Source organism: Gekko japonicus, unplaced genomic scaffold (genome assembly GCF_001447785.1).
Source record: "Gekko japonicus isolate JY-2015 unplaced genomic scaffold, Gekko_japonicus_V1.1 scaffold2912, whole genome shotgun sequence".
In the NCBI taxonomy this organism is placed as follows: Eukaryota; Metazoa; Chordata; class Lepidosauria; order Squamata; family Gekkonidae; genus Gekko; species Gekko japonicus.
The window spans coordinates 182,769-192,453 of NW_015176064.1; the positions used below are offsets into that span (position 1 = coordinate 182,769).

Here is a 9,685-nt window from a genome sequence, read left to right on the forward strand (position 1 = left end):
CACCCCCCCGCAGGAAGAGAGGCAGGGACGAGACACGGGGTGCCAGGACCTTGGCCACATCACTTTAATCACGGCTCTCCTGATAAAAACCCTGACACACACCCACAGCCCGGTCTCCCTCCCTCCCTCCCTCCCCTGGCCTGGCCCTTCAGGTGCTGTTGGCCTGCTCTTGCTCAAAGAGGGCCATGGCCAGGTGGGAGCGGGACGCCAGCCCCTCCAGGTTGCTGAGGACGCAGTGGTGGTAGAGCTCCTCGCTCAGCCGCGGGTCGCAGCTCCGCAGCACGTACTTCTGCACCAGCCCCGGCTCCACGGCCCGGAAGAGGTGGAGCTCGGAGTAGCGGAGGAAGACGTCGAAGACCTCCAGGCCCTCCAGCGCCTCGTCCCGGTCCAGGATGTCGGCGGCCAGCTTGGTGCGGGCCGCCATGTAGTCCGAGTTGTAGAAGCAGGCCTCGGCGAAGACGTGCCGGTCAAAGTGCCCATCCCGCAGGAAGTCCGTGCCGGAGGCGGAGGAGGCGGAGGAGGCGGAGGCGGCCTGCTCGCCGCGGTAGGTCAGCACCGGGTTGAACTCCTGGAAGTGCACTGGGAAGAAGACCTGCCAGTTGCTGATGGCGTTCATGCGGCAGCGGTTGAGGACCTCCCCCGCCACCTCCGTCCAGACGCTGACCAGGAAGAAGAGGGTGTCGACCGGGTGCTTCTTGGAGACCATGTCCATCAGCTTCACCTGGGACGGCACCTCCGTCTTGACGCTGATCCAGGGGATCTTCACGTCGGCGTAGCGCTTCTCCAGCTCAGCCACCATGGCCTTGACCCCCGCAAAGACGTCCACCTGGCCGACCCGCTGGGCGTCGTACGGGTCGTAGATGAGGAGCAGCAGGAGCCAGGCGTTGTCGTGCGTGTCCAGGGTGTTCATGGCAAAGGTGTCCAGGAAACTGCCCGCAAAGTCCCGCTCCTGCACGGTGAGGGGCAGCACCAGCTGCACCCGCGTGGCCTCCGTCACGTGTGGCATGGGGACGAGCTCCACCTGGCTGAGGGGCCTCAGGAGGCTCACCCGCTTGGCCAGCAGGTGCCCGTGGCCCTTCTGGGGGGTGGCCTCCAGCAGCAGGTCCAGCTGGTACTCCATGCCCCGCCTCGGGTCGAAGCGGCGGTACCCGTTCAGCAGCTGCCGCTTGGTGAACCGCAGCTGCGGCTGGTAGCGCCGGTTGAGCTGCTCGAGGGCCGCCTGCAGGATGTCGCCCACGTCCGCCCTGCCGGGCCCCCCCAGTGCGCACTTGGGGGCCCCGCCGGGGCAGGTGAAGGAGTGCTGCTCGGTGAAGTACTCCCAGCCAATCACCTCGAAGCGGGACCTGGGCACGAAGGGGGCGCTGATGCCCACCGGCCACGTCAGGCCCGCCTCACCCGCCGGCAGCAGGGAGCTCAGGTTGCGGATCTGCACCTGCCGGGAAAGAGCGGGTCTGCTCAGCCTAGAGCGGCCGCACCCCGTCATGCCTTGGGTGGCGGCTGCGGCTGCCCCCCTCCCCCCGGCCACGCCCCTCTAGAGCCGCCTTCCGCAAAGCCAAAGGGCCGCAGTGGGAGCCCCTCGCAGGGGGCGGGAGCAAGCAGGGGCCCCCCGGCACCTGAGGGGGGAACACGTCTGCCGGGGGGGGAGGAGACCCCGGTGTGCTGGCGAGAGGAGGCCACGCCGTCACCACCACCCTCAGAGCGGGGCGGGGGAGCCGAGTAAAGAGGGTCTTAAAAGGCCACCAGCAGGGTTCCCTCTCGGCTGAGGGAGTGTGAGCCGGCTCACAGTGTTTTAGCCTCTAGCCCACACATTTTTTGCCTTGGCTCAGGAAGGATGTGGCTCCAGAGCAGACTAATTTATGCAGGAGCCAAATCGCTCGCTCGCAACTGTAATGCCAGGGGCTCACAAAGTAGTAATTTCTGCTCACGGGACTCCACGGCTTAGAGGGAGGCATTGGACCAGGGCCAGCCACCTCTGCTCATCTCTGGCCGTGACAGCCCCACGTAACGAACTGGGATCCCAGCCAGGGTTCCCTCTCAGCTGAGTCGGTGTGAGCCGGCTCACAGTTCTTTAGCCTTTGGATCACACACTTTTTGTCTCGGCTCAGGAAGGATGGGGCTCCTGAGCAAACTGATTGATGCAGCAGCCAAATCGCTGGCTCACAACTTTAATGCCAGGAGCTCCCAAAGTGGGATTTCTGCTCACAAGACTCCACAGCTTAGAGGGACACGGCAGATGACCATGGCACATCCCCGCCCCCTGGGAAATCCTGGTGGAGGAGATGCAAACTGGGCCAGGCAAGCCGTCTTGGGGGGAAGGCCCCCTTCTGGGCAGGCACCTGGGCGGTCACAGCAGGAGGCCTCGGATTCTTTCCGGGGACAGCCATGCCGGTCTGCGGCAAGAGAAGCAAGAGGACCACATGACCACACCCGGGAGGGCAACGCTGCCGTGGCCTCCACAGCCCCTCCACGCAAACCCCTGAAGAAGTGGGCGGAACCTACAAGAGGTACCGTCTGCATCTATCTGCCAGCCTTGGAGATGCCAAATCACTCCGTTTTGTCAGGGCCAGGCAAGACAACTCCAACTTCCGCCTGTCCGGTCTCTGCCGCCCTCTTCTAAGCATCATCTGTACCGATGGGGTGGGACACGGCCAGGGGGACGGAGGCCTTTTCCCGCCCTGCCTTCCCCGAAGCTAGCGCCTGCAAGCCTCAGACCAGGGCACGCGCTCTCTCTCCCTCTCTCTCTCCCTCTCTCATATATATATGTGGGAAAGAGAAGCGGCACCAGGCCGCTGAGATCAGAACCCCAAACCCAAGCACTGGATTCACTTCCCCCCGCCCCACCCTCTACCTGCAGCTGTTCAATCTCTTGGTCAGTCTTCTCCAGCTGGATCCTGCTGAACCTCTTGTGCAGGCGATACATGAGGGAGGCCTCCGTGACGGGGTGCACAGCAACCGCCCCCCAAAAGCCCTGCCCCTCCTCCTTCTCCGGGTCTGCATTCTTGGCTAGCTCGTAAGTCAGGTACAGCTGGCCCTGGGCAGGGGGAGAAGAGAGACAGGCTTGCGGGACGGGTCGCCTCACCCACCACACGCGATCAAGGCAACGCACCCAAGTCCTTTCACGCTCATGCCTTAGGCAAAGACTGAACAAGAACCTTCAAGCCAGCTAGCAAGTTCCACCGCCGAGTGGGGATTCGAACCCCCCCTCTCCGTACTCCGCCCACCACACAGCTCTCGGTCCCACACGTGGCAATTTGGGGAGGTGGGAGACCCCAACCCAGTGCGGGCTGCTGCGTGACTCCCCGCACGGGCCTTCGTGGCAAGTTGTGTGACTTCTCACCCTTGCGGCCACGCCGTCCTGCTTGTGGCCAGGGTGGAGGAGTCCCACCAACTTCTCAAAACATGCTTTGGAAAGATGGATTCGCATCTGTACTGGTGACGCAAAGGATCGAGCTCCAAATCTCCTGCCTCAAGAAAAAGGATCACCGGAGGCAACGCCTTCCTTCCCGTACCCGACAGAGCAGCCCGGAGGAGAAAGAAGACCTCACTGCTGCGGGGGGGGGGGGGGGGGGGGAGATGGGACAAGGTCCTCCCCCCCCTCCCCCGGCCTCTTCTCAGCGGTCATGATCACACAAGCACAGCGGCACCAGGGTTCCCTTTCAGCAGCAAGTGTTTCAGATGTGGAATTCCTGCCAAAGGACGGAGTGATGGCCGCAGGTATAGGCAGCTCCTGGGGTGGTTCCTCTCCCGTTCTCCCACAGGAGCCGCCCCGGGGAAACACCTTCCAGGTCTGGCCTCTGCAGCGCGCCCCGCTGGGGCCAGAGGATTCACGGTCCCAGATTCCACCACCCCCTGCCTGCCTGCCTGCCTGCCTGCCTGCCTGCCTGCCTCCCATGGGCCCTGGCCCTCTCCCAAGGCACAGAGACAGATGGCCGTCTTCCAGGAATGCAGGCGTGCGCGAGTGGCGTCAGCTAGTAGCCCTTTCGCCACCTGTGCGCCAGTTCGTGCCCTTCAAGGTTCCTGGCACTCTGGGGCTGGACCACGTGGGGCGGAACGGCCCCAGGCCCCGATTCCCACAGACCACACTGGCCACGGGGGACCCGGGCCTTCCACTCGTGTCGTCTCCCAGCGCCGGTATTATTCCCCTTTCTTCACTGTGGGGCTAAGAGCCACTGATGGAGTCTCCCCTCTACGAATTTCCATTAACCCTGTTGTGAAACAGACCATGCGTGCGTACATCACTACCCTCCTTGGGCAGCAAATTCCACAGTTCAGTTACCACTGAGTAACGAACGTAAGAGAAGCCATGCTGGATCAGGGCAGAGGCCCATCCAGTCCAACACTCTGTTGTCACACAGTGGCCAACAATACCAGGGGCCCTCAGGAGGTCCAGCAGTGGGGCCAGGACTCTAGAAGCCCCTCCCACTCTTGCCCCCCCCCCAAAGCATCGAGAATACAGAGCATCCCTTGCCCCAGACCAAGAGCTCCTATCTGTACCTTCTGGCTAATAGCCACTGATGGATGCTCCGTGTGTTCATCCAATCCCCTCTTGAAAGTGTCTCTGCCTGTAGCCGCCACCACTGAATTCCACGTGTTAATTACCCTTTGGGTGAAGAGGGACTTCCTTTGATCTGTTCTAAGTATACTGCTCACTAATTTCATTGAGTGGCCACAAGTTCTTATGTTGTCAGAAAGGGAGAAAAAGTACTCCTATCTCTACCTTCTCTGTCCAATTCATAATTTTTCAAACCTTTATTATCAGAAATGTATCTCCATCAGAAATGCTTCCTTTTGCTGTCCTGTACCTATTTCCCAACCATTATCTTGGGTGCCCCAAGTTATGTATTATGGCAGAGGGACAAAAAGCTCTCTCTCCACCCAAGGCATAATTTCATTTTTTGCTGCTGCTATGGCACACTGAGTTAACATTTTCATCAAGCTTCCCTCTACAGCCTCAAGAACTTTCAGTCTCAGCCAGTTCAGACCTCATCACTTGGGATGCTCACCTACACTGAACTGCATTGGCCACATGGCTGCCTTGGAGCGCTTCGCCATTGGCTTGTGTTTTCCCCATCCCAAGTAATTTCTTATATTTTGCATGCTTGGTTACTGCACTGCATACCACGGATTCCAAATCACTTATGAATTCCCAACTCATTCTCCTCCAATGAAAGAACTGTTCATTTATTGCTATTTTCTGCTTCCTGCTGTGTAACTAACTTTTAACCCATAAAAAGACCCACCCACTTATCCCATGATTGATAAGCTTACTCAGAGGTATTTAGTGAAGTAACCCGTGAAAGGCCTTTTGGAACTCCAAGTATATATAACTAATGTCTATAGAATCTACGTGCTTGTTCACTTTCTCAAAGAAACCCCAAGGACTGGTGAAGCAGGACTTCCCTTCACAGAAGCCATGCTGATTCTCTCTCAGCAGGCTTTGTTCCTCTATGTGCTTAATAATTGTACTTTAATAACCATTTCTGCTAATTTACCTGGAACAGATTAGGCTAACTGGCCTGTAATTTCATAGATTCGCTCTGGATCCCTTTATAAAAACTGTTGTGACGTTTGTTACTTTCCAGTCCTCCAAGTATGGATTCCAGTGCAAGTGGCAAGGTACACATACCTGTTAGTATCAGGTGGGTACCTGTGTTGGTCTGAAGCAGCAGAACAAAGTTTGAGTCCGGTGGTGCCTTTAAGACCAACAAAGTGGCCCATGGTATTTTTGGCCACTGTGTGACAGACAGAGTGTTGGACTAGATGGGCCATTGGCCTGATCCAACACTGGCTTCTCTTGTGTTCTCTTATGCCCCTCAATTTGACTCAGTTCTTCAGATGCCCTTCCCGAAAACATCAGCTCAAGTGTGTGTATGGGCCCCACATTTTACACAGTGAAAATAGAAGTTTCTCTGCCCTATTTATCATAAATAATCCTTTTATTTGTCTGTCATCTAAGGGCCCAACAATCTCCCTAGCTAGTTTTTCTACTCCCGATACATTTGAAGGAACACTTAAAGTTTTTCTTAATGTTTTTGGCCATCAACTCCTCAAAATCTTTCTGCTCACCTTATTGTCAGCTTACTGTTTTTTTTCCCAAAGCCAGTGCTCTTTTCTGTTTTCCTCGATCAAGAACACCTTCCACTTTTTAAAAGCAGGTTCTTTTGCCTTTTATGGCTTTCTCGAATCATTAACCACACAGGCATCTTTTTTAGTCTTGGTGGTACCTTTCCTGATTAGAACGATGCATTCTACCTGGGCCTCCATCCAGTGGAGGGATTTGACTCTTTTAATCCTCCCCTTTTTAACTTTCTTCTGAATGGTCCTCTCATTTTCACAAAGTTCTCTCTTTGGAAATCCCATGCTACTGTTTTGAACTTTAGGGGTAACTTTCCGCTGACATGAATGCTGAACTGAACTGCACAGTCGCCACTGTTCCCCATCGGCGCAACGTTTACAGTCTTGCACCAGGTCCAGAGCCCCTCCCAGAACCAAGCTCAGGGGTCACTGCCCCTCCGTTTGTCACGTACGGGATTTCGCAACCTCATTTCTGTGGGATGACTCGAGCACACATTTATCCAGTCAACGTGAGGGTAGTTGGAGACATCCAGTATTATTGCTTTTTTGATATGGCTACTCTGATCTGACAAGGACAAATGCCTCATTCCCTGTAGCTTTTCTCTACCCTTAGCTGGGGCTGGTGATTAACTAGAAGGTGATGAAGTCAGCTCTCATCTGCAACAGCTGCTGCCACAAGCCACCTGTGAGTCTTGAAGGAGCCGTGAGATGCTTGGGGTTACTCTGGTAAACCCATCAGTAGCTCTTAGCCACAAGATATAGATAGGAACTCTGGGGCAAGGGATGCTCTGTATTCTTGGTGCTGGGGGGGGGGCAACAGTGGGAGGACGGCTGGTGTCCTGGCCCCACTGCTGGACCTCCTGATGGCACCTGGTGTTTTTGGCCACTGGGTGACACAGAGTGTTGGACTGGATGGGCCATTGGCCTGATCCAATATTTGGCTTCTCTTGTGTTCTTATAAGAGGGAACTGTATAAACCTATGGAGCAGAGGTCCATCAGTGGCTCTTAGCCACAAGGTCTAGATAGGAACTCTCAGTCTGGGGCAAGGGATGCTCTGTACTCTTGGTGCTTGGGGGGGGGGGCAACAGTGGGAGGGCTTCTAGTGTCCCGGCCCCACTGCTGGACCTCCTGAGGGCTCCTGGTATTTCTGGCCACTGTGTGACACAGAGTGGTGGACTGGATGGGCCGCTGGCCTGATCCAACATTTGGCTTCTCTTGTGTTCTTATGTTCTCTTACTGCAGCAGACGGCAGCCCTGGCCAGATGTCCCCCCTGTGTAGAGTCCTGTTTGCTTTTCTGTTCTCCCTAAATAAAACTCTCCATGCTTCGTAGCAAGGAGCCTTACCCTGACCCTGCTCTCTATGCCCAAACAACCTTCCGTCACTTAGCTGTTGTGACAACCGTCCTCAGTAATGGACCAGGAGGGGGCTGAAAAGACCTTCAGGCAGAAGCAGAGGGGCTTCACCACTGCCACTAGCACACAGTTGGCAGGTGCCTGCTGCCGGGAGGGGTGGGGTGGGGGGGTACCAAGTCAGCCTCCCACTACAAGGACCGAGTCACCCCAGGACCGGCTCCTGCCACAGACCTGCCAGCCAGCCAGCCCTCTCTCCGGCGGAAGTACCTGATGCTGTGAGACACAGCTGACGCCCAGGAAGTCCACGATGCACCGCCCCAGCCACTCATCTGGACGCACACTGAGGATTTCGTTGCGACAGCTGTCCAGGTAGGGGTGCAGCTTCAGCAGCAGACTGCGGGAGAGCAGGTAGCCAAAGCCCCCGTGGCAATACCGGGCGCGTTCCTCCCCACCAATGAACTCCTCCGCCCGCCCCAGGTAGACGTCCTGGTTGATGCTGAGGTGGCTCACGAGCGCCTTGACCTGCTCGGCGTGGGCATACGTGTCGTCCTGCATGACGAAGAACCAGTCGTAGTCGCCCCCCATGTGCTGGTGGATGTAGCGCACTGTCTCGTACATCAGCCAGACGGGGCGCTCGTCGCCATGGGACACCAGCGTCATGCCGTGGGGTGCCTTGGCGCTGCGCAGACCCGTGAAGTACAGCAGGTGAGGGAAGTGGTGGGCCACCGTCTTGTTGACGGCCACGGCCAAGGTATTCAGGGTAGCCTTAGAACTCAGCACGGCCACAAAGAGGCGCTCCCGGAAACCCAGCTCCGTCTGGACGTACCGTGTCCTGCAGGGAAAAAGAGAGAACTGTGCTCAATCCAGCCCCCGTGGGCCTGTGGGGCGCCTGACCTTTGGTGCCGGAATCCAACCCAAATACCTTTACTGGCATAAAAAGGGGAAAGTTACAAGACGGCCAATTTACAGAAAATGTCGATTATAAAAACCATCAAGTATCACGTAGAAGAGCTGGACTTTTGCTCCCTGATTGTTACGGCAGCCAGAAGGTACCTTGCAACTGAACTTGTCATGTGGGAACATCAGTCAGATAGTAAAAGAGATGCTAACTTTGCCTCAGATGGACCGTGAACGTTTGACACAATACGTTTAATTAGACAGTCCCGCACTTCCCCAGAAAAACCACAACGTTGGCACGTTTCCTGTCCCAAGAAGACTGTGCCTTCTGCACCAAGGACGGGAATCGATCAGGCTACTGGTAGCCGTGGTGGCAGCTCACACAGATGTGATGGTGAGGGGCTCTCAAAGATCTCCCTGTGCCACCCGGACACTAAGGATCCATCTGTCTCTGAAAGCAGGACGCAGACAGCCCACTTAGTCACGCTCTTAGGGGACGGCAATTGGACCCTCACGCGACCCGGGGCGCAACAGCCATGCCTGCTTCAACCCAGACCTGCTCGAGTCATGCAGCAAGGGCATGGGGAATCCTGCGCGTGTCTTGCTTTGACAGCAAAGAGGCCAACAAGACCTTGTTGCAGCTAACCGAGACCCTTCCCTCCCTTCACGCCAAGCTCACCACTGGTACCAAAGCCCTGCTTCAGGGGGAACACCTGAGGAAGGGGAGGAACCTGCACCCCCCCCCCCCCCCGGCCGCCTGCAACCTCCTGGGCATCTGTGCTGTGAGAGCTTCTTGGCCCCCACTTTCAGAAGGGGCTGCTGTGAAGGGCCCAGGGGGCGTCACCAGGGGCCACACACAACCCAGAGGAGACGGCCAAAGCTGCTGGGCAGCGCCAGGGCCACGGGGCCTGATGGGCTCTGTGCTGGTCAGAGGCGCTGGGAGCGGGGGACTCCCCTGCTTAAGAACGGACCCTTCTGCCTCCTACGACCTTCCCTGGGAAATTCACAGAAGCAGCAAAGCGGAGGAGGAAAGAGAAGCACAAACTCCCCCCACCCACCCCCTGCCATGAGTGTGCCCCCTTTGGCGGCTCTCCTCCTTCCGCCCTCAACACGGGGGGTGGGGGGAGGCAATGTCCCCCACCTGACTGTGCTCCGGCCAGGGCGCACGATGCCTGGGAAGGGCCCGGGACACTCAAGACACGCGGGCCCTGGCCGGGAGAGGCCAGCCCGGCCCAGCCAGGCCTCCGCAGCTCTGGGAAGTCAAGGCAGGGTGGGCTCAGGCCGAGCCCCTGGATGGGAGACCCCCTTGGGAGGCGGGCTTGACCCAGGCACCGCTCCGAGGATCCTGGGGGGGGGGGG

The 9,685-nt window shown here is 57.5% G+C and overlaps 2 protein-coding genes across 2 annotated transcripts in view; one reads left to right on the top strand and one right to left on the bottom strand.

Annotated features, from left to right (window-relative positions):
* Window positions 1-103: 103 nt before the first annotated feature.
* On the bottom strand, window positions 104-8,275 carry CHPF2 (chondroitin polymerizing factor 2). Its single transcript, XM_015426710.1, has 3 exons — window positions 7,697-8,275; window positions 2,849-3,031; window positions 104-1,432 (listed from the first exon to the last, which is right to left on the bottom strand). The coding sequence occupies exons 1-3, from the start codon at window positions 8,087-8,089 to the stop codon at window positions 149-151; spliced, it is 1,860 nt and encodes a 619-aa protein (XP_015282196.1). The 5' UTR covers window positions 8,090-8,275; the 3' UTR covers window positions 104-148.
* ABCF2 (ATP binding cassette subfamily F member 2) overlaps window positions 8,088-9,685 on the top strand; it is a 12,505-nt gene continuing 10,907 nt past the window's right edge. Inside the window, exons 1-2 of the mRNA XM_015426705.1 lie at window positions 8,088-8,134; window positions 8,940-9,010. Coding sequence (XP_015282191.1) covers window positions 8,088-8,134; window positions 8,940-9,010 — 118 coding nt within the window. The remainder of the gene's footprint in view (window positions 8,135-8,939; window positions 9,011-9,685) is intronic.

What these genes read in the sequence shown, in the direction of transcription:
- CHPF2 (XM_015426710.1), bottom strand. Translation starts at nt 8,089, where the DNA reads ATGACGCTGGTGTCCCATGGCGACGAGCGCCCCGTCTGGCTGATGTAC. An exon ending in GCTGTGTCTCACAGCATCAG is followed by an intron (nt 3,032 to 7,696) that starts GTACTTCCGCCG and finishes CCCCCTGCCCAG; the next exon opens with GGCCAGCTGTACCTGACTTA. An exon ending in AAGAGATTGAACAGCTGCAG is followed by an intron (nt 1,433 to 2,848) that starts GTAGAGGGTGGG and finishes CTTTCCCGGCAG; the next exon opens with GTGCAGATCCGCAACCTGAG.